The sequence below is a fragment of the Cryptosporidium sp. chipmunk genotype I genome (assembly GCF_004936735.1).
Source record: "Cryptosporidium sp. chipmunk genotype I strain 37763 chromosome Unknown contig_8, whole genome shotgun sequence".
In the NCBI taxonomy this organism is placed as follows: domain Eukaryota; phylum Apicomplexa; class Conoidasida; order Eucoccidiorida; family Cryptosporidiidae; genus Cryptosporidium; species Cryptosporidium sp. chipmunk genotype I.
This window is the reverse complement of record NW_027125623.1, coordinates 1-26713: the sequence shown is the minus strand read 5'-3', so window position 1 is coordinate 26713 and position 26713 is coordinate 1. Positions and strand designations below refer to the sequence as shown.

The window sequence follows — 26713 nt, the reverse complement described above, 5'->3', positions numbered from 1 at the left end:
GAATTCGTTTGAACTATAATTTTACCTAATAACAAAGCCTTTTAAATCATAATTAGCTTTATTCCCAGAATTTGTCTCTTCAATCCAAGAAAATGTATTACATTTTTGTTGGTCAGATTTTGGACAACTCCAGTATAGTCTTCCTTTATTTACACCTGATTTACTTACTTTCTTCTTTACGCAGGGAATCCCATGTTTGCATTGAGGATGATTTGAAGAAACCTTATTATTTATCTTATAATCCTGGCTTTTAATTGTTTTATTAACTTGATCTTTGATTTCACACTTACCTGAAACCAAAAACTGACTAATTGTGCATTGCCTTTGTTTACATTGAGGTAAGTATTTTGAACATATATTAGGAGGCTTTCTTTTTTTAAGATTGTAAATAGATTCAAATTTAGATTCTCGAATATTTAGAATAAGTAAAATGGGGCAGTGGTCAGAACCATATATATGATCTAGTATCTCACACTTTATTGATTCCGATACTAATTCTTTTGAAATTAGAAATAAATCTATTCTAGTTCCTTGATTTTTAATTCTAGACTGATTCATCTGGCTCCAGCATGTGTATTTGTTATTAACTCTTGGATAACAATATCTATAAGCATCCACCAAACAATATCCTTTAATCATTTCAATACTCATCTTTCTAATCTCGGTATATGCTTTACCGAACGAAGAAATTTCTAAAACTTCTTTTGGAGTAAGTACCTCACACGGCGCCAACTTATAATTGTCAAATACTCCTTCGCAATCTGTATAGCAATCAATTTTTTCCAATATAATGTTAAAATCTCCCGCCAAGATAACATTTCTTCCACATGCATATTTAAGTACATGCAATAATAAATTAAGATACTCTTGAAATGCAAGTCTGTATCTAAATCTCTCAGGATCAACAGTTTCCGATAGCTCTCCTTTGTTTTCGTTTTGATTTTGAATTCCCTTTAATATTATTTCTTCTTTTTCTTCCTTTTCTTCAGCTTTGCTTCTTAGTAAGGGGACATACAAATTTAGCAATACAAATTGTTTGTGATCTGTAATCACACATCTGCCTTCTCTGTCTACATCAGATATAGATATTCCATATTTATCTTTAACTTCAGATATATTTGATGCAATTTCTTTCAATTTTTCTGTTTGAATCACTTGGTTTATGTCAAATTGACTAGGATTCGACTCCAGCCAAGAAAACCCCCTTGCCGCTTCAACTACCATGGCAGTTTCCTTTAAACAATATGTAGCAACCCCACTATACCTTTTATTATTATCAGCAAGTGAAAAGTACGATTCATAGTCTCCAGGGCACCCTATTGAGTTGTTTAAATCCTCTTCAAAACTCATCTTGCATTCTTGAAAGCATATTATGTCTGGCCTCCCCACATTTAGACTAGCATTACTGGCCTCATTGTTTACACATATGTTATCAATTAATTTGGAGAATGTTGACTCTGTGTAACCTCTTCTTTTTGCGAATGACATTAAGCCATTCACATTGAATGAAACTATCGATAATTCTCTCATTTTCGTTTGTTTCTGCTGCTTTTTAGTCCAACCTTCCTGTCTATCCACCACCTTTCACCTGCTTCACATCTAACCCCCCTCCAACTCTATCTTCTAATAGTACTCAAAATTTCCACTTTCTACCTTGCTCTTAATGCTAATAATAAATATAGCAATGACAATCAAATATTTGTCGTAAAAAGAGCTCCTACAAGTGGAAACTAGCAAAAGTCAGTCATAAATACACAATCCCACCGCCATGCCCCCTCCATCCTATATAAATTTACTAATTACTTTTAAACTTTGGCGCCTCTCACGTATTTAAATAGTAAATGTCAAATTGGGCGAGAAATTTAGAACATTAGAGTATTTTGAAATGCATGCAATATAGAGGAAATAGAAAGTTAGGAATAAGGATTAAGGAAAAAAAGATAAAGAGCTAGGGACAGAATTGGGAGAGAAAGAAAAGGGAGAAGAAATAAGATATACAGCTATTATAAGGCATCAAAGATGGAAAGAATCTAAAAGACTTATAAAAAGTCATCTCGAGTTAAATTTTGAAATACATTGATCAGAGATCTCGGTGGAAAGAAATTTCATCCCGACTATTTGCTTTAAAAAGCGCACATCCGGTCTTATGTAGCAAATACATAACCATCATCACCTCAAAGCATTTCAAAGTATACTCTAGATAGACGATTTTTATCATTATCAGGGAAGATTGAATATTATTATTTATAATAAAAACGGACTTTGTTTCCCTATATTCTTACAGTATTAATAAGGGAAAGAAATAAATTTGTGTGAATATTAAATCAAAATATAGAAGAAATACATTCATTTTTATCAACTATTATATATCGAAGATTGTAACATTTCTTCCTCTTTCTTTTAAAAAAGTATATATAAATAATTACAGATCTGAAATTATTCATCATCACCTTTACCAGAACTCTTTCTTTTCTTCTTCTTCTTCCTTTCAGATGGCTCATCATTGTCTTTCATTAGCTCTTGTTTATTACCTTCATCCTGTTCACCTTGAGCGCTTTCGCGGCTCTTTCTTTTCTTTTTCTTTTCAGATTCTAGTTGATTTGACATTGTAGTCTTTAAGACATCCTGATTCTCAGATATAGCTTCTCTCATAATATCAATATTTTTTGGTGGAGATATACCCTCGGATAAGTATTTAAGACGATCTTCAACCTGTTGTTTGAGTTTCTCACCAAAAATATTATTACTTACTGTAGAAAAATTATCTATTCTAGCTGCTATGGAGCATTTATTTGCTAAATATCTGGATATTCTACCTTTATTCTTCTGTGATGCCTTGCCAATATAAGTAGATTGGAAAAGTAAACCGTACTTTGGAGTATTACCCTTACTCTTTAAAGCTCTAAATAATGCCTTTTCAGCACCTAATACTTGAATTGTGGATGCTGGACTTTTTGCTAGATTAACCAAACTACCAGAATGAGCAATTAATCTTGCAGCTAAAGTATCTCCCAACAAGCTCTGTAGGTTTGGAGCAACATTATATAATCTATTATTAAGATATTCAATTAAATGTGATCTTTGTTTGTATAGTGCTATTAACTGTTTTGCAAGATTCTTAATCATATTCATATCATTATCTGTAATATCCTGACCCATACTAATGAGAATAGATGAAAAAATGTCCTCCTCTAAACTAGGATCATCAACAATCTTTGAGATTTTCTTTCTAGTTTCCTCATTATCTTCAAATTGGTCCTTATTACCAACTAAAAGAGCAACCTTTAGAAATTTCTCAGTGTCTGTAATAATTTTGGCTAATTCCGGAAAATGCCATGAATACCATTCTCTGCATCTCATTGAAAATAAATTAATATCCTTATCAAGCCTGTCTATTAAAGCAATAGACTGTACAATAGATTTATCTTGCTTATTTGGATCAAACTGTAGTTTATTTCTACTAAAACTATGACCTAAACCAACCTGGAACTTGTGTAAATCCCCTATAGACGAATCAAAAGACTTGACAATTCTTGTAAAATGGATTCTAATACCTCTTAACAATTCACTGATATTCTTGTCAATAACAACAGGGTATCCCTGATCCGACAATGTCTTACCAAGAGATGCATCTCCAACCCCCAAATTGTATTTCTTTACCTTCTTTGGTAAATTCTGTATTAAAAAAGTCTTGAGCTCTTCAGAAGTATTACCATTTTGAATTTCCTTCATATTTTCTAATGCCATCTCTGCTGTTTGGAAAGGAAAAAATGCAAAGAATTGGGCAACTTGGCCAAATCTCATAGGATCTGCACATACTTCAATAACTGATTCCGTTACCTGACCTATTTCTTCCCAGTTGTTTATAGTACATAACAAATAACCTGCTGCACTTTCAAACAGGACGTAAAGCTTTTTATCTCCAGACATCTTAAACTTTTATCACTTTTATTATTTAATATACCCAACTAGCCTTTAGTAATATCTTCCTAAGTATACCAATATGAATTACTTAATAGAAACTTCTTTTTCCCTCTGGCAAAGTGATATGTAAAATCAAATTACCTGCAATATTACCTGTGCCTTTAAGCTAAATTAATCACTATCTTCTTGAAAAGATGATGAGCTGTGGAAACAAAATGATTTATTCCTTTATATTCAATTAACTAATTAAATTCTCTCTTTCATCAAATTCCTCCTAATCAACTTGTCCTCTTTTATGGTCAATTCTTAATTTATCTAGTCATACACGACATGAGACAGATATTTATTATTGCTATTAATTATTACTTTATTTTTATTTAATTATTTAAAATGCTATTTTTACTATTCAATATTTATTTTTCTATAGTCAAATTATAACCATTAATTATTACAAGTTGGCGCCAATGCTGCAAATACCGGTCAGGGGTTCGATACCGGAATGCTTTTGGCGCCGATTTGTAGTATAATAATATTGAAAGAGGGGAGAGATTAAAGATTATCACACAATCACAGAAATGAAGGAAAGTGTATATTTAAATTTATAGTAGACTATTAGTGTAAATGTAGTTATATAATATAAGTTGCCAATGGCGTATAAACATAAAAAAGCAAATGAAGTCTCCAGTCATGAAACAAGTTTTAATGCGAATAAAAAGAAAGAAGTAGTTTATACTGTTTGAGATACTTTAAATAGTCACTATTCATAACTTGTCAATATCTGAGCAAGTTCATTTTGCGTGGGAATACTTTTAGGGTGGATAGACTTGACAATTTTTTGTTGAGCTAGAATCCAAATATTGTCACAATCTTTAATAGATTCTGCATGATGAGCAACAATAAAAATATTACAATGCTTAAAGTGAGTAGCTAACACTCTACTTATGCTCTGTTGTAGCCCCTGATCTCCGTTTGTGTTTGGAGGAGGCTCATCAATTAGAACCATTCTGTATTGTTTTGAGTGTATAACCAGCTTAGCTATAGAAAGGTACCTGAGTTGTGATCCTGATAAAGATCCTGCATTGGAATAAAGATTGTTTTTAACCTCATTAAGAAAGGCGGGGTCAAGTAAACATTCATCCAGCCCTAGCGAGATTTCACCATCAGTGAGTTCCTCGTATGGATCCAAAAAGTCTCTGATAGTCCACCCCTTTAGCAGCAAAGGTATCTGGGGAAGAACTCCAATAGCTCTCCTTCTTTCTTTAATAGAGAGCATGGAAATTGGTATTTCATCCAGAAGAATTTGGCCTTTGGTATATTTAACCAGACCAAGTAGGGCCAGGATTAAGGTGGATTTTCCAGATCCTGTTCTTCCTATTATGCCAATCTTCTCAAAAGGCTGAACATTAGCATTTATTCCGTCCAAAACTACACTATAAGACGTGCCCATAATATCACTATATCCCACCATTAGATCCACGATCTTGACTCCTGTACGCTTTGAATCGGACTTGAAGATCCCATTGAAAAGCTTGTGACTCATGTTTTCTTTTTCCAAACTAGTTTTTTTCTTGCCAAAGTTATTGAATCTATAATCTATGACGAAGAACAGCTCATCGTTAATTTCCTCAATCTCAATTGAATCAAATCTTTTTTGAATATTATAATTACTATTACCACTGGTAGCCTGATTTTGATTTTGATTCAGAGTCAGAGTAAGTGAATTATTACTATAAATAGTTTGGTTATTAAATTCATCTTCTTTTTTGCCTCTAGTAGATGATTTGGTAGAATTCGCAATGACTATTTTTGCGTCCCCATTAAAACTGTTATTATTATTGTTGATTCCAGTACTTTGTCTTGATCCATTTGATATAAGAGTAAAAATTCTCTCACTACTACACATATCTCTCTCCATGGATGCAAATCTATATGTAATTACGCTCGTAGTATCTGAGATCAGCAAAGAGTATAGTAAAGCAAGATATCTCCAATTTTTCTCAACCGGTATAAATAGGATAAAAATGATTAAAGGAAGAGTATAGAGCTGAAGTCTAATAGCTGCCCATTGGCTTGCAATGTGCTGAAGAAGCTTTATTCGTTGAAGGTGTTCAATCTGAATTAGAAATTGGTTAAGAAGGTGTCTCTGGGCATTAAAGGCATGAATAACCACAATACCGTTAATTAACTGAGAAAAGAGGCCATACATTGGAGAAAGAACGGAAAGGGCAACTTTCTGTGCCCTAATATAAGTAGAAATATAGCGCTGACAAACAATTTTGTACGTCATAAAGGTAACCATTAATATTATTGGTAATGAATACGGTACTGCATAGCTTAATATTGAGATTTGGATCAAAAAGTCAATTAATGGAACAATTACTGAAGCAATTTTCTTTAAAGGACTCTCATCCATAACCAACATATCGGTGCTGAGTCTGTTCATTAGGTATGAGGTTGGAGTTGAGTCAGATAGCCAAAATGGAGAAAAGAGAATCTGGTGAATTAAATTGTTATGGGCAATATTGGAAGCCTTTACACCCCCAATAGCTTCTCCAACAAAAAGTAGGGCACAAAGAAGTCCCTGAAAAAGTACAATAAATGTGTAAATCCAGATAAAGTTTGGATTATTACTGGAATCATTATAACTAATAAATGTATCCGAGTAGCGATCAAATACAGATTTTAATATACAAGAAATGAGCAATACTATACACCACGTACGTCCAACTAGAGAGAAATACCACCAGTAGATTTCAAGAGTATTTCTTTTCCCGGGGCTTATCTCAGTTTCCAAGATTAGGTCTGCTGGTAGGTTTACAGGCTTGTAAAATGTCTTAGAGGGGGCCAATGATAATGAAGTTTTGTTGTTCAAAGTTGAGGGGCTAGTGCATGTTCCAGACGACGTGGGGGTTGTTCCAATGATTGATTGAAAGCTTTCTATACTTATGTTTTTACTTTGTAGAGCCGATATCTGATGGTTAATGCGATGTATAACATCCAACTCCTCATTAATATCATCGGAATTATCCACTAACTTCGGCTCTGATTTTATGTGAAGCTCCAGATTCATTTTATTTAAATCGTTTGGCGCCACGACTGGATTGCATGTGGATTCATGTAAATTTTCTTGCATGAAATTATTTCTTTGCACGCATGCCGGTGAAATACTTTGGCAGTCCACACCATTATTGCACACGAAGTTACCAATTTCAAATGAGTTACCAATGTTGGGTCTGGAATTATTGTTGATAAGAGTTTGGTATTCTATAAGAGAGCCTGAAAAGAATATATCATGATTATTAAGGTGTACAATTTGAATGTTGGTTAATTTATTCTCAGATTGGCTGTTGATGAAGTATAAGAGGGAAGTGAGGTCAATGGAAAGAATAGTTCTGGAGTATGGACTATTGAGGAATCCCTTAAATCCAAAGAGCCTGGAAAAGATTTTGGAGCCTACATTGGGATCGAGATTAAGGAAAATGTCATCAAATAGGAAAATGGCTGCCTCACTTTGATGATAAAGGCACCTTGCCAGAGCTACTCTGGTTTTTTGTCCCCCACTAAGAGATGTGCCTCCTTCATCAATAACTCTGAGGTCCCCATCTTTCCAGGACTGAAAGTCATGTTGCAATTGGCAAATGTCTGTGACCAGCATGTATAGCTCTTCATTCCAAGGTTTCCCAAACAGAATTGCAGATCTGACGGTGCCTTGAGGAATCCAAGATGTTTGGCTGGAGTAGGCGTAGCAGAGGTCATTATCTTTGCATTCAAGAATGGAGTTAATAACTGAAGTTTTACCACATCCTGAGGATCCAGTGAAAATAACACATTTTCCTAAAGTGTTAACAGAGTTCTCTGGATTACATAGGTGAGACTTAATAATTCGGTGGCAATCATAAATAAAAGAGCCATTGGAATTATTTAGGTACTGGTCATCGATTGACATATTGCTAGGAGATTTGCAAAACCGCTTAAAGCACATCACTTTATTGGAGCACTTACTCCCTCCCTCCTGGTTTGAATTCTTTGAATTTGAAAAGTCAATTATCCCAGAAAATTCACAATCAGTACTGGTATCGTCTTCTTCTGCAAAATATTCAAAGTAATTATCAGGATGGGAAGAAATGAAGGCTCGAATCCTTAAAAGTGAAATGAGACCTTCAATAAAAGTTACAGGAATTCCCCTGAGTGGCGATGCGAGGGAATGGAGTATATGAATTGAAGCAAGAGCTGCAGGTAGGTCTAAAGATGTTCCAATAAAGAGATAGAAGATAATGAACACAATCAATTGCGTGGCTCTTTGTGTATGGTATTCAAGAAAGCTTCCAAACTGAGTCCTAACAAGACGCTTACGGTTCAAGGCAGTTTCTACATTTCTGCTCCTCATAATTTTTTCAAATACCAGATCTTCAGCCCCCATTATTCTGATAATTCGAAGAATTCCAAGAATATCATGGCAGATTGAGAGTCTTTGGTCTCTATGCTCCATAAATGGTGCCTTATACATGGTTCCAATAACTTGAAATCCAAAGCTTGAGATAAAAAAGAACAAAAATGTAACAATACCAGGTAGAGCTGCTATGAGTCCAACTTGCTTGGAAAGCAACTTCCATGTTATCCAAATATTCACTGGAAGGAGAATACAATCTATCAGAGAATTCAAGAATAGTTGTACTGCTGATATATCACCGACTAACATACTGAATACATCTGGGTCTGCAAGAAGATATTTAAGTGATTTGCTATAAGTTATTGTCTCATGTTCACTTCCGCTACTTGAGGAGTTTAGAAAGTCTTTAAAGAACTTAAACCTATTATAATTTGACGATGAGTCTTCATCCTCCTCAATTTCAAGTCGAATCTTACTAGGAATCTCATGCAAATCAACACTTATGGTATTCTCATCAGGCTTCTGTTCTCTTGGTTTTTCGAATCCACGTGCTGATAAAAGCCTATAAAAGATTATTCCTGTCAAGCCCGACTCAAGCCTCATTGTCACTCTTGCAAGATAAAGTCTTGCATGTGCATCAATCAGTGACCTTGTTAAGTAAGATGCGACAAGAAATATACAGGAATTCAAAGTTCCAATACCTTGGCTATTTGAAACTGTTTGAGTGAAAACTATTGAGCATAGACAACAAGAAAACAAGAAAATTAGCTTCAAAAGTAAAACATTTGCAATTGATCTTCCATATACTTGCAATAATGGAAGCCAGAAGTGGCTTCTCTTCTTTGAAAATGATTCTCTTAATCTATAAATCCAAATTAAAGGCGAGTCCCCGTGAAAAAGTAAGGGGTATCCAGGATTTGAATTTCCATGAGTGATATATCTACTCCATTGTGAAAGCCAGAATGACTGGAAAAAGCTTGACATTAATTCAAAGTATCCAAAAAATGATATATTTAAATTCTCAGATTTGCTCTCAGATTTATATTTAATCAATTTATCCTTCAAATTCAAGCCCTCTTAAAAACTAATTAAAGTCAACTGGTCAAATTTTTCCAAAACTGAAAAGAAATAAAAAAGGTATATTTTCTGGAATATAGTGTACTTTAAACAAATATATTATGTATGCAAATACATAAATTTCTATTATATATATATATATATATATATATATATATTTATATACTCATCATATAGTGTAACTGTGAAAATATTTCCTCAAATAAAGTTTATATTATTCAATATAATAAATTGATTTTAACTGAAGATGATCATAGACATTTTGCAATAGCCAGTCCTTTTCAGTTGAGAATTTGTAGAAGTTAACTACTTAACCAAATAAGTAATGATTAATGTTATCAAATATCAAGTAAGGATTTGCAGTTAAATGAGCCAATTTATTCTACCCCCTTCAATATTCCAGTATCTTATAACGCAAGATGATGACTATTAAAGTATCCAGTTATTTACGATTTAAAAAAAAATAATATCGTGTGAAATATTTTATTCTGATTAAATACTTGAAGGTATTCAGTGTGCTTCCTTTTATAGCACCTAGAGTGGATTATATGCTTATTGCAATAATTTGTTATTCAGAAATCAATAAGGGGGAAACAATCCCAAATTTTAAAAATTTATGAGTCTTTACCCCTCGTAACTTTTTCGATCTTGATCAATACAAATTTAAATATTTATTCACAAAAATAAATAAATATATATAAACTAATTATAATTATATTTATTAGTATGTATATATTTTATTTACATATTTATTATATATATTACACATATATATATTACCATCGTAGCAACTTTGCCGCCAAACCTCCAATTGGTAACTCAGGAAATTTGGCGCCGCATGTAATATTCAATTACACGTCAATAAGTGGTCATAAAAAAGATGGATAGTTAAATAAGAGAAGTTAAGATAAAATTGGCTTCTATCCAATTGGATATAATAAGTAAATGATTATTCTTATTTAACTTGCAGATCTTCAACTAAACAAAATTAGAAACGTGTTCTTAAGGTCGTTATTTAAGAAAATAAATCCGTAGGTAAGAGAAAGAATTAAAAGCGACTAGCTAAAATAAAAGATTGGAGATCATGGAAGCTAATTTAAAAGAAGATTAAGTTAAGTATTATGACTAGAACTCATCTTCTTTATATTGAAAGTAACGAAATCATTCTCAATCTCTAAACTAATCACCCCCACATGAAAAAAGAAAACAAAAGATTGGTGGTATAAGTAAATGTGCGAATTAATATAACAATTAAGAGAATTTAAGTTACCATTTTTAACCAATAATTTTTTGAATTGATCAAGTAATAATAAAATAACTGGTATTACAATCAAAACAAAATACTCAATAATATATAGCAAGTGGATCAGTTATTTCTTAACAATCCAGCGAGATATTTCTGGCTAACTATTCCTCTTGGGTGTATTACTGTCTCAATTGTACCATTACCAAGTACCCAAATTGAATTACAATTCTGAAGTGAAGCCGCATGATGCGCAACGACAAAAACTGTACAGTGCGGAAAGTATGTTCTTAGTAATTCATGTACTGGCACATAAGATTTTGCGCTTGTTTGATCCTCAAAAGTATCTGGAGGTGGCTCGTCTACAAGAATTAACCTATAGTCTCTTGCATTTACTACAAGCCTCGCTAAAGATAGATACCTAAGTTGAGAATCCGATAAGTATCTTGCAACTAAACTTGTTATGGAATCTTGGTAGTCATCACGACTACAAGTATTTCTTCTCTTTCGATTATTTTCACCAGTTGTTGAAGTTATTATCTTTGTATCTGGCACTAAAACAGTATCCAACATTTTCCCTCCAGGTAATGACCGTATAGTGCCTGATAAGCAACAAATACGCAAAGCCTCCCATAAATCCTCTGAAGATCTCTGGCCTTCTGGATCAAGAAAGTCTCTAACTGTCCAACCTTTTAAAATTAAGGGAACTTGAGGAAGAACTCCAACAATCTTTCTTTTTGTTGAAGATGGCATATGGTTTATAGGTACCCCATCCAAGTATATATGTCCTTTTGTTGTTGGTACAAATCCAAAAAGTGCCATAATAAAAGTCGATTTTCCACTACCTGATCTACCTACTATTCCAATATGATCATTTGGTCCTGCAAATTCATTGATGTTTCTTAAAGTTGGAGGGAAATAAATCTCATCTAAGCTTGAAGAAGATTGAGCTTTTGCTGATGAAATTGTTAATTCCTTCATTTTATAATTTGGACGGCGATATCTTACTTCCAAATCTGATATTAAAATACCTTGTCTTGTATCAGGTATCGCAGAGTCTTCTAATACTATCTGTGGATGAGCTTTACTATCCTCATCAAGTAAATGTATATATTCGTAAATACGTCCAACTGAACACATATCTTTCTCTAAACTTATTAATCTAAAAATTATCTCATTTATACTCTCAGCAAAGCTTATTGTATAAGTTAAAGGTAAGGCCAAAGTCAACTTATATGATGGAGATATTATACCAATTACTGATACTATTAATGTTAAAGGAGCTGTTAAAAGTTGCATACGTAAGCCCGCCCATTGACATGCACAATGTTGAAGAAATCTTGCTCTTTGAAGCTTTTCAACAAAACTTGCACATTTATTCAAATAGACCTTCTCTGCATCAAATGCTCGGATGATGGCCCCTCCACTTAAGCATTCCGAAAATATACTACATAATGGAGAAAGAGCCAATAATGCGCATCTTTGCGCATCTCTATATGTCAATAAAAGTCTATCGCCAATATACCTTAATATAAATATAATTAAAATAATCTCAAATGGTAAAGTGAGTGGAACTATAAATGAAACATATGAAACATTGAACATTAGTGAAATTAATGGCAAAACAACTGATGTAATTCTTCTTATTGTACAATTATCAATTGCAAGCATATCAGAACTGAATCTGCTTAATATCTTACCAACAGAATTTATATAAAAGAACCAGAATGGTGCGTATACAATCTTATTAAGAAATATCTCGTGAGATTTTTTTGCAGCTTCAATACCACCAATAGCTTCACCAATATATATAATTAGACTTATAACACTTTCAATCAATACTGCCAAAGTAGCATTAAAACAAAATCTATAAAGATATGATTCCGTGATTGGAATCTGGCCAGATCTATTCACATATAATAGTTCAAGAATTTTATCAATAATAACTTTGATTACACATCCAAAAGTAAAGACAGCCATCCATTTTGGTCCAATTAATTTAAAGTACCAATTATATGATGAAAATGAAAACCTACCATTAATATAGCTACTCTGATCTCTGCAATATCCACCTTCTCCAGAATTTAAAAGTTCGGTAAATTGGTTATCAGTATTATTTGAATCATCATTCAAATCTAAAGACGCTAATTCTATACTTTTAAGATAAGGTGTATTAGGTACAAGGTTATCTCCAACTAATTCTTGGTCAAGCAATATATTTCTTGACTCCTTAAGATAATCAGAGTAAGATCCACTCCATTCCACTTTACCGTCATTTAATACACATACATTAAATTTGAATCCATCAAAATTAAAATCTTTACATGAGTCAGTATCGATTGATGATGATAATGAATCAGAACGTGATTTGGGAGTTGTGGGTAATATGTGTTCATTTGAATCAGAAAAATGGTCATTATCCATTATATCAATAAGATTTTTATTATTATTTGAGATGCATGAACCATTTTTGTTGTTATTGTTATACAAGTACCGAATATTGGCCATATAATGATGAAGGCTATCAATACTTATTGTAATAATGGAAGAAACTGTTAATAAAAGTCCATTTGGCCCAAATAACCGGTTAAATATTTGGAATCCAACTTTTGGATCAACACTTACAAATACATCATCAAATAAATAAAGTAAAGATTCAAATTGTTGAGGATTCTCAGCATCTATATAGAATTTATTCTTGGAAAAAGTTGAGAATCTTATTGGAAGAGAATATAAAGCTCTGGCCAAAGATATTCTTGCCCTTTGTCCACCACTTAGTGAACATCCTCCTTCATCAACAATTCTGAGATCCCCACGTTGCCATGATGAAAAGTCTTCTTTAAGCTGACAACAATCAACAATCAGTTCATATTTTTCACGATTCCATTCTCTTCCAAGTAAAATTGCTGATCTAATACTACCACCAGGAATCCATGGAAGTTGTGGTGAATAAGATATTATGGAATTGGTTTCTCTTGGTCTAACATAAATACTTGATGCTGAAGGTCTAATTTCATTTAATATTGCTTTAATAAGAGAAGATTTCCCACATCCTGGTTCTCCTACTAAGAAAATACATTCTCTCAATTTTAATGATATATTAATATTTCTCAAAGTTGATTTTGAAAAAGAATCATTATGGGGTTTGCAATTCCAAGTAAATACACCATTTTCAATCAAAACCATTAAATTCAAAGGGAAATTATTATTTGGGAAATCTGAATTCAATTTTGTATTATATGTATCTGGTAAATGTAATAATTCATCATCTCTATTAAAACAAGACTCGCCTCCAAGAAGAGAAGTTGTCTCTGATATATTAATATGTTTCAAAACAAAGGATGAAACTGAAATTATAGCAGATTCAGATACTGATGAAGAGATATTTGAAGATGAAATTCTATTATTTGAATTGGACAAGTTCTTATTGTTAATCGTCAAATCACCATTACTATTATCTCTTTCAATTACATTACTATAATTACCACTATTATTATTATTATTATTATTATTATTATTATTATTATTATTATTATTATTATTGTTATTATTATTATTATGTTTAATAATATCACTGGATAATCTTCTTCTTTCAATTGGATGCTTGGTGATAAAATTTTCGTATCTTTGAATGGAAATAATACCTTCAATAATATTTGTTGGAAGACTTCTAATTTTAGATGAAAGTTGCATAAGTATTTGAAGAGCTGAAGCACCAGTATATGCAAAATTACTTCTATCACTATTATCAGAATAATATAATAAATAAAAAGTTGATAAAATAAAGAGTATATATTGTGAATAAACTTTTAAATGATAATCCATAAAAGCTGCAATTCTACTATAAATAAATCTTTTTTTATTCCAATAAAGTTCTTCTTCTCTAGATTTAGTAATTCTAGAGATTGCAACATCTTCTAAACCAGTAAGTCTAACAAATCTCATATCACTAAGAATTTCATGGCATCTGTCAATTCTTTTATCTCTATTAACCATAAAAGGCTCTTTATTGAATGCACCAATAATTTCAAATAAGAAACTTAATCCAAGCATAATACAAAAAGACAATAAAGTTGGTAATGCTGAAGAACTTCCAAGTACTTTTGATAATACATACCATGACATAAGTAGTCTAACTGGTAATAATAAGAAATCAACAAATACTCCAAAGAATATTTCAATAGCAGCAGCATCACCAATAATTAAATTAAATATATTAGATGATTCGCTAGCAGCATTACTATTAGAAAATTTTACTTCATTTTGTCTTAATAGAAGAGACTTTCTACAAGATGAAGGCTTTTTTGAAGATTCTACCATAAAAGTAGTAGATAAAGGTAATTCTGGGTACATTTCTTTGTGTCTAATAACTCTATCAAGTGCAACCCAAATAAGTGAACCTTCAATTCGAACACAGAGTCTGGATACAATTATTCTGGAGTGGCAATCAAAAAATGATTTGAATAGTACAGTTGAAAACATATATAATGAGGAAACGACTGCATGAAAAGTGGAAGAAGAAGTTGAAAAATATGATAAAAATATGGATGATAGAATTGCCAGTATATCAAAACATAATCTGAGAAAAAGGGCTTCAAGAGTTGGTTTCCAGAGTGTTTTAATAAGAGGTCTATAAATTCGAAATCTTTCATTTCTATATATCGATCTTTTTTCTTCATCTTCTATAGCTAAGGATAGTTTCTTAACCCAATAATCAAGCTTATCAGTTTCATATAATTCAGGAAGGTCGTTGATAGAATTAATTCTGGGCTTATATATATTAAGAAGATATGGATTAATGAACCCAAATGCAGAATAATTCCATACTCTTGTTAAATATGACCTGAACCTCATTATAATATATTTCTATGAGGAGTTGAAACTTCCACCTCAATAGAATAGCCTGTAATTTTGAATTCCAAATATTATTTTTTTCAAGTCAATCTTCACTTGCTCAGTTTAATAAATTATTATTTACAGGCTAAAAACCATACATATTATTATCAGACATTGACACGGGACGCCATCCATTTTGGTATATATTTGCCCTATTAATTATAATACATATAACCGCCTCTAGGCGCGCGCGCCAAGTAGGGTATCGGAATTATATATAATATTAAATACAGATAATATTCAATTGAATTTAATAATTGGGGAAGATATAATTTTTTTTTTAATAAAGTTTAATTAAAAGATTTGAGATTTTATTATGTAAAATCTGTGGGAAAAATTGTGTAAAAAGGAAATTATTAGATAATATATATAAGATATCAAAGACAAATTAAAACGAGGTAGTGGAATAATTGAAGGATGATATAGAGGATGAGGAAAACAATTCAAGGAAAAATGGAATCCGAGACAAAAATATACATTAACGTTAATTGAAGTAATTATTATTAAATATGATTGAATAATAGGAAAGAGATTGACAAATTGGCAAATGTTCCAAAATAGTATACAGGAATTGAATTAGTGAATTGGCCAACCCTTCTTGATTAAAAAAAATTACATACATTTGTATTATTTGTATTTATATTTGCATTCATACAAATATAAATACAAATAATACAAATTTATAGCAAATTGTTAGGAATTATTAGAAGAAATAAATTATTATATTGATTACTTTGAATCAATTAGTTCATTCCAGATATAATTATTAGATAATTCTCCAAATTGTTTATGTATAACTTTATAAAGCTGATTGTTTTTAATAATCCAAAAAATATCACAGTTATTGAAAATGCCAATATCATGTGTAATAATTAAACAAGGACAATGTTTAAAGGTGGAATTAATAATATTATGAATGGATGGAGTTTCAAATGCTTTATTATCATAAGAAAAAGCAACATTATATGGAGGTTCATCAATAAGTAATAATTGGTATTTTAATGGAGATATTATGAATTGAATAAAGGATAAGTATCTGATTTGAGAATTGGATAATCTTATTGTATTATTATTGGATGAGTTTCTATTAAGATTATGATCATGATTGAATTCACTAGAGTCTTGTGAAATTATAATAGTTTCTAATTTTAAAGGAAGTAATTGAATAAAATCCAATAATTTGACTTTATTTATAGCTTTTAGAATAAGATCATCACAATATTCAGAAAAAGGATCCAATAAAGATCTAATTGTATAACCATCCATGAAAAGATTTTCTTGAGGAAGTAATCCAATAACTTTACTTTTGTTCTCAATGTTTCTAATATTAATATTATTGAGTAAAATAGCTCCTCTTGTTTGTAAATGTAAACCCATAATTGAGTTAACAAGAGATGATTTACCTGATCCAGTTCTTCCAATAATACCAATTACATTTCCTGGATATGCTCTTAAAATTCCACTAATTGATAATAAAGTTTCAAATTTTAAGTTATTAATGGAGTCCTGGTTAAATTCTTTTGCAATTGAGAAATAGTTCAAGGTAGATATTTGCACATCTTTGATAACTAGTCCTTTATTATTAGAATCTTGTATTATATTGTTGTCTTCAAAAATAGGCCTAATACTGGCGAGAGTATTAGAATTACTATTACTGCTTTTATCGAAATCTTTTGAATTTAATTTAAAAGATACTTGTTTTTGATTATCTCCATATTCCTCAATATAACAACCCTGTTCATTTCTTCGTATACATTGATTCAACAATATGAAAGTTTCAATATAGTTTTTAATCCTTTCCACTGAACACATCTCTTTCTCTAATTGCACAAACTTATACATCAGAGACGAAATAGATTCGGCTATAGAGAGGAAGTAATATATGCAAATGAATGCAGAGCTTGATTTGCTTTGAAATCCCAACTGGACTAATAAAATATTTAATATAATCCCAACAGGAGTCATAGCCATATTCATCCAAAATCCTGCCCATTGAGTTGAAGCAAGCTGAATATATCTAACTTTAATATACAAATCAATGCTCTCACTAGCCTGACTTCTAAGAATCTTTTGTTTTCTAAGCATTGCAATCGTTAAACCTCCAAGTTGTGTTCCTGAAAATATTCCACATATTGACGAAAAAAGAGATATAGAAAATCTCTGGTACTCCCTGTAAGATGAGGCAAATTTGAGGCATATTGGCTTTATGATAAGCATTATCCATATAAGAAAAAATGGGGTAAAATAAGGAAATGTATATACTATAAATACTGTCTGACCAATAATTGTCAATATTGGTGCCAAACTGGAAATGATAGACTTCACAATACATGTATCTATAATCAACATGTCACCCCCAACCCTATTTAATATTATATGTATTGGTATTATATTAGGTACTTTTATTAACAATGAATCAAATATACTTTTATAAATTTCATTGGCGCCAGAAGTGCATGCAAAAGCCTCTAATACAAAGACAAGCCCGCCAAAAATCAGGCTAAGACCGGTTGAGAGAGAATATAATAATAAGAATTTTTTAAGTGTGTGCTCATGTGTAGAGCTTCCAGTAAAAAGCAATTCACTTAGTCTTTCAAGCGCAGATTTAAAAAGTAGTATAAGCAGAAGAAGAAGAATGATTGGTCTGCCAACTTTTGAGAGATACCAATTATAGCTATTTAGAGAAATGTGACCCTTATTAGTAACTTTTTCCTTGAAAGAGTTAATAATACAGGAATTATTATTAGAAATAAATTTGTCAGATTCCGTGTTTTGGCGGGAAAGCTCTGAATGAGGATGGATATTCATAATATAAGAATTATCGTGAATATTGGATATAGAATTTGAGTGTGTATGGCTAGGGTTTTTTGGAGAGAAGATCATATGATGTTTGTTGACTAAAGTGTCAATACGAGTATCTGTTAGGATAGATTCAACATTATTAATGAGAACTTGTTGAGGGATTTCGAAAGATTTTGGCGAATAATTAAAATTTTCAATGCATAAATAGTGGAAGGAGTTGTATAGATTCAAAGAGGGTTTAGAGTCTAAGGTGGAGGAGTATTTGAGGAAGGTAGAGAGTGATCTTTGGTCAATTGTGATGACTACTGAAGAATTCGAAAACATTCCATTGCTATTAAAAAGATTGTAAAAGAGTTTATTAGCAACAAAATGATCCAAATTGGAGAATATATCATCTAAAATGAACAAAGGACAAGACTCTGGTCTTGAATTAGAGTTTGATTCTGACTCTGTATTAGAGAAGAGGCAGTAAAGAGCCCTTGCAATGCATATTCTGGTTTTTTGTCCTTTACTTAAAGTGCTTCCTCCTTCATCAATTTGTTTCAAATCCCCTTCTTTCCATTGTTCAAAGTCTGTAACTAAGTTGCAACACTCAATAATTCTCCTATATTGATCTTCATTGTATTCTGATCCAAATAATATTATTGATCTTATTGTACCGGAAGGTAGCCATGGTATTTGTGAAACATATCCTATTGGTAAATTGTTTATTAGATGATGATTATAGTAGAAATGCCGATGTTTATATCCATTCAGGCTACTAAACAAAAGATTTTCATTTAATAGTATTTTCTGAATGAATGTAGTTTTTCCAGATCCTGACTCTCCAATCACAAAAACCTTCTCTCCCCTCTTAACTTTCACTTTTAAGTCTTTAAAATGATGATATGTAACTACAGACTTAAAATCTATATCTCCTTTTATCAGTCTTGTATCCTCCTTTTCGCCATCCTCCTCCTTCTCATTCCCCTCACTTCCAATATCCCCTTTTTTGCCCTTGGCTATAAATTCATTTGACAATTGATTTGATTCAATAACCCCCAATCCTTTAAAGTCAAGAATAACGTCTTCACTAAAGTTCCTTTTGTTTTTTAAGCTTTTAAACCCAGATCTTAAGCACTTAGCACCGCCTTCAGTGCTTTTTAAAAACTCCTGGAACCTTTTAAGTGAAATAAATCCCTCTATCATATTAGAAGGAAGGCCCCTAATAGAAGAAACTGTGAAAAATATGTTTAATACTGTAACTCCAGTTGGACCAAGACTCTTTAAAGATTCATTCTCGAGATTTGAGTAATCGCTTATAACTTTTGATATATAAGATATAAAAAGAACGAATTGAGAAATTGCTTGTACATGATAATCTAAAAAGGTACCGATTTGAATAAGTATTAATCTTAATCTATTATAAAATGTCTCCTTTTTTCTAATTTCAAATATCTGATTCTTAATTAAAGTTTCCTGTCCAAGTAATCGTATTTGAGAAATCTGTCTAAGCATTTCATGAGTTTTTGAAATCCTTATATCACGGTACCTCATAAAAGGAGCTTTAAGCAAAGATCCAATAATCTGAAGGAAAAAGCCCAGTGAGAAAACTACCAGAAATGTTAACACAGCACTTGTTGCAACTGACCCAACATTCTCTCTTAATAAAATCCAAGTCAAAAGAAATCTTAATGGAAATATTAACAAATCCAAACTAGAAGTTATTAAATTTGGAAAACTTGAACAATCTGCCAATGCTATGTTCATTATATTTGAAAAACTTGAACTTCTCCATTTCTCCTCATCATTTGAAGCTTTCTCCTCACCATCCTTCCTTCCCTCAATATTGTAAGAATAGACCAATCTCACATAAGATAATCTCAATAGAAAAGCTTCGATACTGAAAGCCAGCTTCCCAGTGTGAAATCTATTTTGAGATTCAAATATAAGGCGGGCTAAATAAATCATAATTGCCTTCACTCCAAAGCTTGCATGTTCACCAGGAGTTTCAGATTTCATAAAACTTGTTAAATAACTTGAAAATATAAAAGATACAAAAACATTCCCTATCTTTAACAAAGTTACTCCCAATATTGTTTGCCATTTTGTTTCAATAATTATCCTTAAAAGAGCTTCTGAGCTGATCACACCATTATTCAGTAGCCTTTCACTACTAAAATATGACTCATTTACATACTCATCCAAATATTCTCCTTCTAACTCCAAAATTGTTTTCTTAAAAAGTATTTTTTCATTAAAATATGGAGTTACCCAAAAGAATGAAATCTTCTGAAATGCATTTTTCGCTTTATTTAAAAAACCATTATTCCAATATATTAGTTCTTCTATAGTTGAAGATTCTTTCATGTTTATTTGTGTGAATATTAACTTCGTTGCCAATCTAAATAAACAAATTCTGCATTATACCAAGCATTAAACTTCTAAACATCTACTAAGACATTTAACCGAATTATTCAGTAGTCTAGCATTTACTTACACACCAAATTTTACAAATCCTCTAAATTTTTTTTTTTCCAATAGAGATGTGAACTTATATTGGCTTGTCAATATGTAAACAAGGAAAATCTAAGTATTTAATGGTGATTTTCTAGATGTACTGGTTGATTTTATACTGCCTATTCATATGCAATTTCAACTTTTTTCCGCTTTTTTTTTTGGATTTTTTTATGTTAATCCCTATTAGACTATAACTCTGCAAAAGGGCGCCACACCTCCGATACCTCTACAAAAAACACCGGTATAACGGGAAAAAAATAAATTAAAAAAAATTGAGTGAAAATATAAATGAAAATATAATTATAAAACTGCTAACTATATATGTAACACACATAATAGAGTGTTAATTCTAACGTTTTCTTCCCATTAATAATGATAATATAATAAATCAGTACTTATATACAGTGCTACAGAGTGTAGTTTCAATCTTCACTTGTTTAATACTTCTTATTTGCTTCAAGCACCTCGAATTCAGCCTCCGCAGTTTGGAAAAGCTGTAACATCCGATCTTGAGAGAAGTTTAAGCTTAAATTAGTCTCCAATAGTATCCTTCCTTTTCCCAGTACCCATACTTTTTTACAGTTTTGTAGAGATGCTGCATGATGAGCAACTACAAAGACTGTGCAATGAGGGAAGTACTGTCTAAGTAGCTGATGTATAGGCACATAATCGGTAGTATCTTCTTGAAATACATCAGGAGGAGGTTCATCTACGAGAATTAATCTATAATCTTTAGCATTTAAAACTAATCTTGCTAAAGAAAGATATCTTAGTTGAGAATCTGATAAATATCTCTCATCGTCTGAAACTTCGTAATTATGAGCTGAATTTACATATTCTGACGCTTTTGATCTTTGCTTTGTTTTTCTTAAATTCTCTGTATTACTGCTATTATATGTAGTACCTGAACTATTATCAGGGACTATAACAGCATCAAGCATCTTTCCACCCGGTAACGATCTGATTAAACTTGACAAGCCACATAAATTGAGAGCATTCCAAATATCATCCTTTGAGAACTTCTGGTATGGATCTAAAAAGTTACTAACTGTCCATCCTTTAAGAATTAAAGGTACTTGAGGGAGAATTCCTATTAACTTATTTCTATCCTCACTACCCATTTGATCTATTGGGATATTGTCCAAAAATACTCTTCCACTAGTTATTGGAACAAGACCTAGAATTGCCTGTAAGAACGTGGATTTACCGCTGCCAGTTCTACCAACTACTCCAATATGTTCATTTGGACCAGTACAAGCATTCATCCTGTTAATTGCTGGAGGGAAGTAAATCTCGTCTGGATGATCTGCTGGATTGCTGTTTGGACGTCTATATCTAACCTCCAAATCCTTAATTTCTATGCCACTTCTAACAACTTCTCCACTTTTGTTTGGCTTTACGATATCCTCAACTTTACATGGAGAAGAAAATGGCAAATTATAAATCTTCTCCTTGTTCAAGATCTCGTAGTATTGGTGTAACCTCTCCACAGAAATCATCTCCTTCTCCATATTCACATATGACGTAATTGTCATGCCAATATTGGATGCAATCGATTCTGAGTAATATAAAGCTATACCAACGATACCTGCTCCAGGTACAGATTTAAGTCCTGTTTTAGAACTTGTAATCGTCTCATCGCCTATAATAGTGTCTAAAGGTCCGGAAAAGAAATCAGAAATTAAAGCAGTGAAGAAGTTCGAAGACATGGCAGTCAGTGGAAAAGTAAGAAGCTGGGTTCTCAAAGAAGACCACTCTTTTGAACAAAGTTGCATAAATTTAGCTCTTTGTACCATATCAATAATTTCAGTACCCTGTAACATATAATGATCTTGAGCACGAAAGGCTCTTATAATGGGTCCACCACTCATTGCTTCAGAAAACACTCCACATAATGGCGAATATAAAACTAGACACATTCTTTGAAGCTCACGAGAAGATCTTGAAAAGTATCTAGCAACTGCATAATAGATGCCTAATCCAATCATTGGAAAAAGAAATACTACAGAAGGTTCTGCTGAAACGACCACAATACATTGAAATAAAACATTCATTGCTCCAACCAAAACCGTAGCAATCTTCATTACTGGAATATTATCCACCATAAGCAGATCTGTACTAAATCTGCTAAGAACTCTACCAACAGGATTAGAGTCAAAAAAGTTTAATGGAGCATTTAAAACATCAACCAATAAGTTATCATGAATCTCTATGGCAGCTCTAATACCACAAATTGCTTCTCCAATAAAAACCATTGAACTTACGGCCAATTGTACAACTGCTAAAAGAGTGTAAATCAGTGCAAACTTCTTACCTTCATATATAGACTCATCAACATCAGAAAGAGGAGCTCTTGAAGTATATGATCCCATATAATAATCGGTACCTTTATCAAACATAGTTTTTAAGTAACATAATATAAGTAACGCAATAGTCCAGCTCCATTTTAGCTTTGAAAAATACCAAAAATAGGTTCTCTTTGAAACCATACCGGTAACTCTTCCCTCTTTTTCCATAACCTTTCTTAAAGTCTCGCTTTTAGTTGAAGGGTTCATTGGTAGATATATTGTATTAGTCGTAGCATCATATTTATTGTGATTATAAGCAAAGTCCTCATCATTACTTAATTCTTCAAAGTTAGGTCCATTATCCTTAAGGTTTATGTCCAAATTTACGCATCTCCAGTCTGAAAGATATGACTGGTACCCTCCAAAGAACTGAGGGGACCCATCATCTAAGACAAGAATCTTTGGATTAAAATCTTTGAATAATTTACTAGTGTTCATCAAAAAGGAGAGGTTGGTATGGTCAATAGATAATATGGTCGCAACTTTTCTCAAAAGTCCATTTTGACCAAAAAGTTTTCTAAAGATTGTTTTACTGACTCCAGGATCCAAGCTTACAAAAATATCATCCAGCAAGTATAATATGGACTCGTGAGTAGCAGCTAAGCTGTTAATTGTTGAATTAATGCAGTGGTTTGACATCTCAGAGTCTGTTCGAGGTTCGGATGAAAGAGAAGATTCTTGGTCACTGTAAAACAAATAGTCTGGAAGAGAATATAAAGCTCTTGCTAAACAAATCCTGGCTCTTTGGCCTCCACTCAACGAACAGCCCCCTTCATCAACAATTCTTAAGTCCCCATCCTGCCAGGATTTGAAATCTTGATGAAGCTGGCAGCAATCTAGTATGACATCATACTTAAGTTGATTAAGAACTCTTCCAAATAAAATAATATTCTTAACACTACCATTAGGGATCCAGGGTATCTGCGATGCATAAGCTATAGGGCTCTTAGTCTCTCTTGGTTGAACATAAGTTACTCCACTTTCTTGAACAATTTCATCCAATACTGCATTCATTAGAGAAGTTTTTCCGCTTCCTGGAGATCCAACAACTATAATAGTTTCTCCCAAAGATAATGATAAATTAATCTTCTTCAGTTTAAACCTTACGTCAGAGTTATTAGAGCCAGAGGGTGTATTTAATTCACAATTTCTATCAAGTAAATGAGTGTGTTCATTATTTGCATCACTATTGTACTTATTGTTATTCCTTTTACGTGTATCTTTATTCCACGTATATGATGAATTTCTCATGATAACAACATCTTTACTAGTGACATCCTTTAAATTGGCCAGGTTATTACCTCTATTACTAGTAGTATATCTTGAATAGAGATTCAAATTCGTATGACCGTCAAAGTTACCAACAGTAACCTCTTCATGAGTTTCTTTGTCAGAAATGGATGATAATGTTTGATATCTAAGAGACAAAAGTCTTGTAGAATCAGGAGAACTTGAATTCTCTCTATCATCAGTAATTAACCTAGAGGTTGTAATATTTCTGGTATCATCCAGGGAATTGGCGCCAGAATTGTGCATGCATGCATGTTCAAGTGGAGAAGGAGTTTTTGTATTGGGTGAAAGATCATAAAAATTATTGGATGTAATAGAGTGCGAATCACAATGCCTGAGATCAAGAGGTCTGGATCTTAGGAATGACTGGAATCTGTTGAAGGAAATAAGCGCTTCTATAGTGGCAAAAGAATACATGGATAGATTTCTGCAAGGCCCTAGTAGGGAAAATAATACTTTTAGAGTAGTAACTCCAACAGAGGCGGGAATGACTAGAGGAATGTTATGTTCTCTAGAGTAGTTAATTCCCTTGTATACTGCAAGTAAGAATAGAACAAGTTGAGCGATTCCTGACATTTGATATCCAATCCAGTTACCAATTAAAGATAGTGTATTACGAATCTGATTAGCTTTCATTTCGACTTTTCTACACTTCATAACTCGATCTGTAGCAATATTTTGGTATCCCATCATTTGTAAAGTTCTAACCTCACTAAGAACCTCATGGCACCTGTCTATACGTTTATCTCTAGCTGACATGAAAGGTGCTTTATAAGTCGATGCAATAATTTGGCATGTAAATGAGATAACCAAAAATACAATCAATGTGAAGATTCCAACCATGGTGGTGGAGGATCCGAGAGAATCTCTGAGGACAAAATATGCAATAATAAGCCTGAAGGGGAAAATAAAGCACTCGATTGCATTAATAAGGAATCCCTCAACAGCTAAAGTATCAACAACAATAAGATTAAATACATTCGATGATATAACGGCCTCACTATCTTGGATTCCCCTGGACTCTGCATGGCGTAGGATAATAGATTTTCTGGCAGATTTTCCAATTGCAGACTCTTCAAAAGATATTGCAGAAGCTTTCCAGTGTACAACTCTTCTGAAAGTCATTGATATTAATGAAGCTTGTATTCGTAGGCTAACTCTTCCACACCAATAGCTGTATTGAGTTTCTATAAGTATCTTAAGTAAAGTAAGCACAATAAACATACTTCCCATATAATAGTTGCTTTTGTGGTCGTTATTTTTAACATTGCTTCCAATAGAAGCAGAATCAGGTTCCAAGCTTGCAACAAAACTTCTTAAAGAAAGGGTAGCTAATGTCTGTAAAAGATCAAAAAACACCTTTAGAAGTAGAACCATAAGGCATTGAAACCAAAAGACCTTAACTAAAGGTTTGTATATTCTTAAACTTTTTCCTTTAAGCTTACTTATTCTTTCTTCTTGATTAACTGCTTTTTCTAAATAAGAAGTCCATAGTGGAATGTCATCGTTCTCAGGTAGACGAGGAAGATCATCGGCATTAACTCCTGGTCCTAAGAACTTTGACATCCAAGGTGATAACCAAGTAAAAAATAACTTACTCCAAAGGGTACTACCCCCTGCAAATTCAATATTTTTTTTATTGAATTTCATAACAAGTTTTTGAAGCTAATTCAATCTCAATCAAAATTCCACTATTCTAGTGAATATTCATTATTTTCTTCGATAATTGTGATATAGATTAATTTGCTGTATTATTGACAAGAATTCAGCCAATCTAAAACAACTTCTAATTAAATAAAGATACAAATCTATAATCAAATTAGCATGCCATTTTAGCTTTAAACGATATCTTCTGCTAGCTTCTACTGGCTAAGCATATTAAACTTGCTCTGGAACCTCAAACTTTTTCAACCTAATATGTATTTTTGATTTTACTACCTGAATAATTTCGGAAGGGTGCCGCCAAAACTTTTGACCTAATACGCTTTTCCACTATCTGGGTATCTACGCGCGCCGTCTACTTTAGACCGAATGTCAGAAATTTACTTTAAATAATATAGCTATTAATAGATCAGAAACCTGGAAAAACAGGGAATTTTTTAGAAAAATTTGTTTTTAGGTAGTTATTTTTAGTTTGATGAGAGGTAAAAATTTAGCTCAGCATCTATGTTAAAGTAATATGTATACATAATATATACATATGTATATATATACATATACAAATATATATATATATATATATAT

The 26713-nt window shown here is 32.2% G+C and overlaps 6 protein-coding genes across 6 annotated transcripts; all 6 read right to left on the bottom strand.

The window, feature by feature from the left end:
* Positions 1–21: 21 nt before the first annotated feature.
* Positions 22–1530, bottom strand: ELE39_003719 (endonuclease exonuclease phosphatase family; the record flags this gene model as incomplete). Its single annotated transcript, XM_067346864.1, has 1 exon — positions 22–1530. The coding sequence occupies one exon, from the start codon at positions 1528–1530 to the stop codon at positions 22–24; it is 1509 nt and encodes a 502-aa protein (XP_067199655.1).
* Positions 1531–2436: 906 nt separating this feature from the next.
* Positions 2437–3930, bottom strand: ELE39_003708 (SIK1 nucleolar Nop56; the record flags this gene model as incomplete). The annotated part of the gene is made up of 1 exon (XM_067346853.1): positions 2437–3930. One exon carries the CDS (start codon positions 3928–3930, stop codon positions 2437–2439), a length of 1494 nt encoding a protein of 497 aa, XP_067199644.1.
* Positions 3931–4681: 751 nt separating this feature from the next.
* Positions 4682–9298, bottom strand: ELE39_003697 (ABC transporter family; the record flags this gene model as incomplete). Its single annotated transcript, XM_067346842.1, has 1 exon — positions 4682–9298. The coding sequence occupies one exon, from the start codon at positions 9296–9298 to the stop codon at positions 4682–4684; it is 4617 nt and encodes a 1538-aa protein (XP_067199633.1).
* A 1459-nt stretch (positions 9299–10757) lies between these two features.
* ELE39_003686 (ABC transporter family) lies at positions 10758–15488 on the bottom strand (the record flags this gene model as incomplete). Its single annotated transcript, XM_067346831.1, has 1 exon — positions 10758–15488. The coding sequence occupies one exon, from the start codon at positions 15486–15488 to the stop codon at positions 10758–10760; it is 4731 nt and encodes a 1576-aa protein (XP_067199622.1).
* Positions 15489–16259: 771 nt separating this feature from the next.
* On the bottom strand, positions 16260–20681 carry ELE39_003675 (ABC transporter family; the record flags this gene model as incomplete). Its single annotated transcript, XM_067346820.1, has 1 exon — positions 16260–20681. The coding sequence occupies one exon, from the start codon at positions 20679–20681 to the stop codon at positions 16260–16262; it is 4422 nt and encodes a 1473-aa protein (XP_067199611.1).
* A 587-nt stretch (positions 20682–21268) lies between these two features.
* Positions 21269–26119, bottom strand: ELE39_003664 (ABC transporter family; the record flags this gene model as incomplete). Its single annotated transcript, XM_067346809.1, has 1 exon — positions 21269–26119. One exon carries the CDS (start codon positions 26117–26119, stop codon positions 21269–21271), a length of 4851 nt encoding a protein of 1616 aa, XP_067199600.1.
* Positions 26120–26713: the final 594 nt, after the last annotated feature.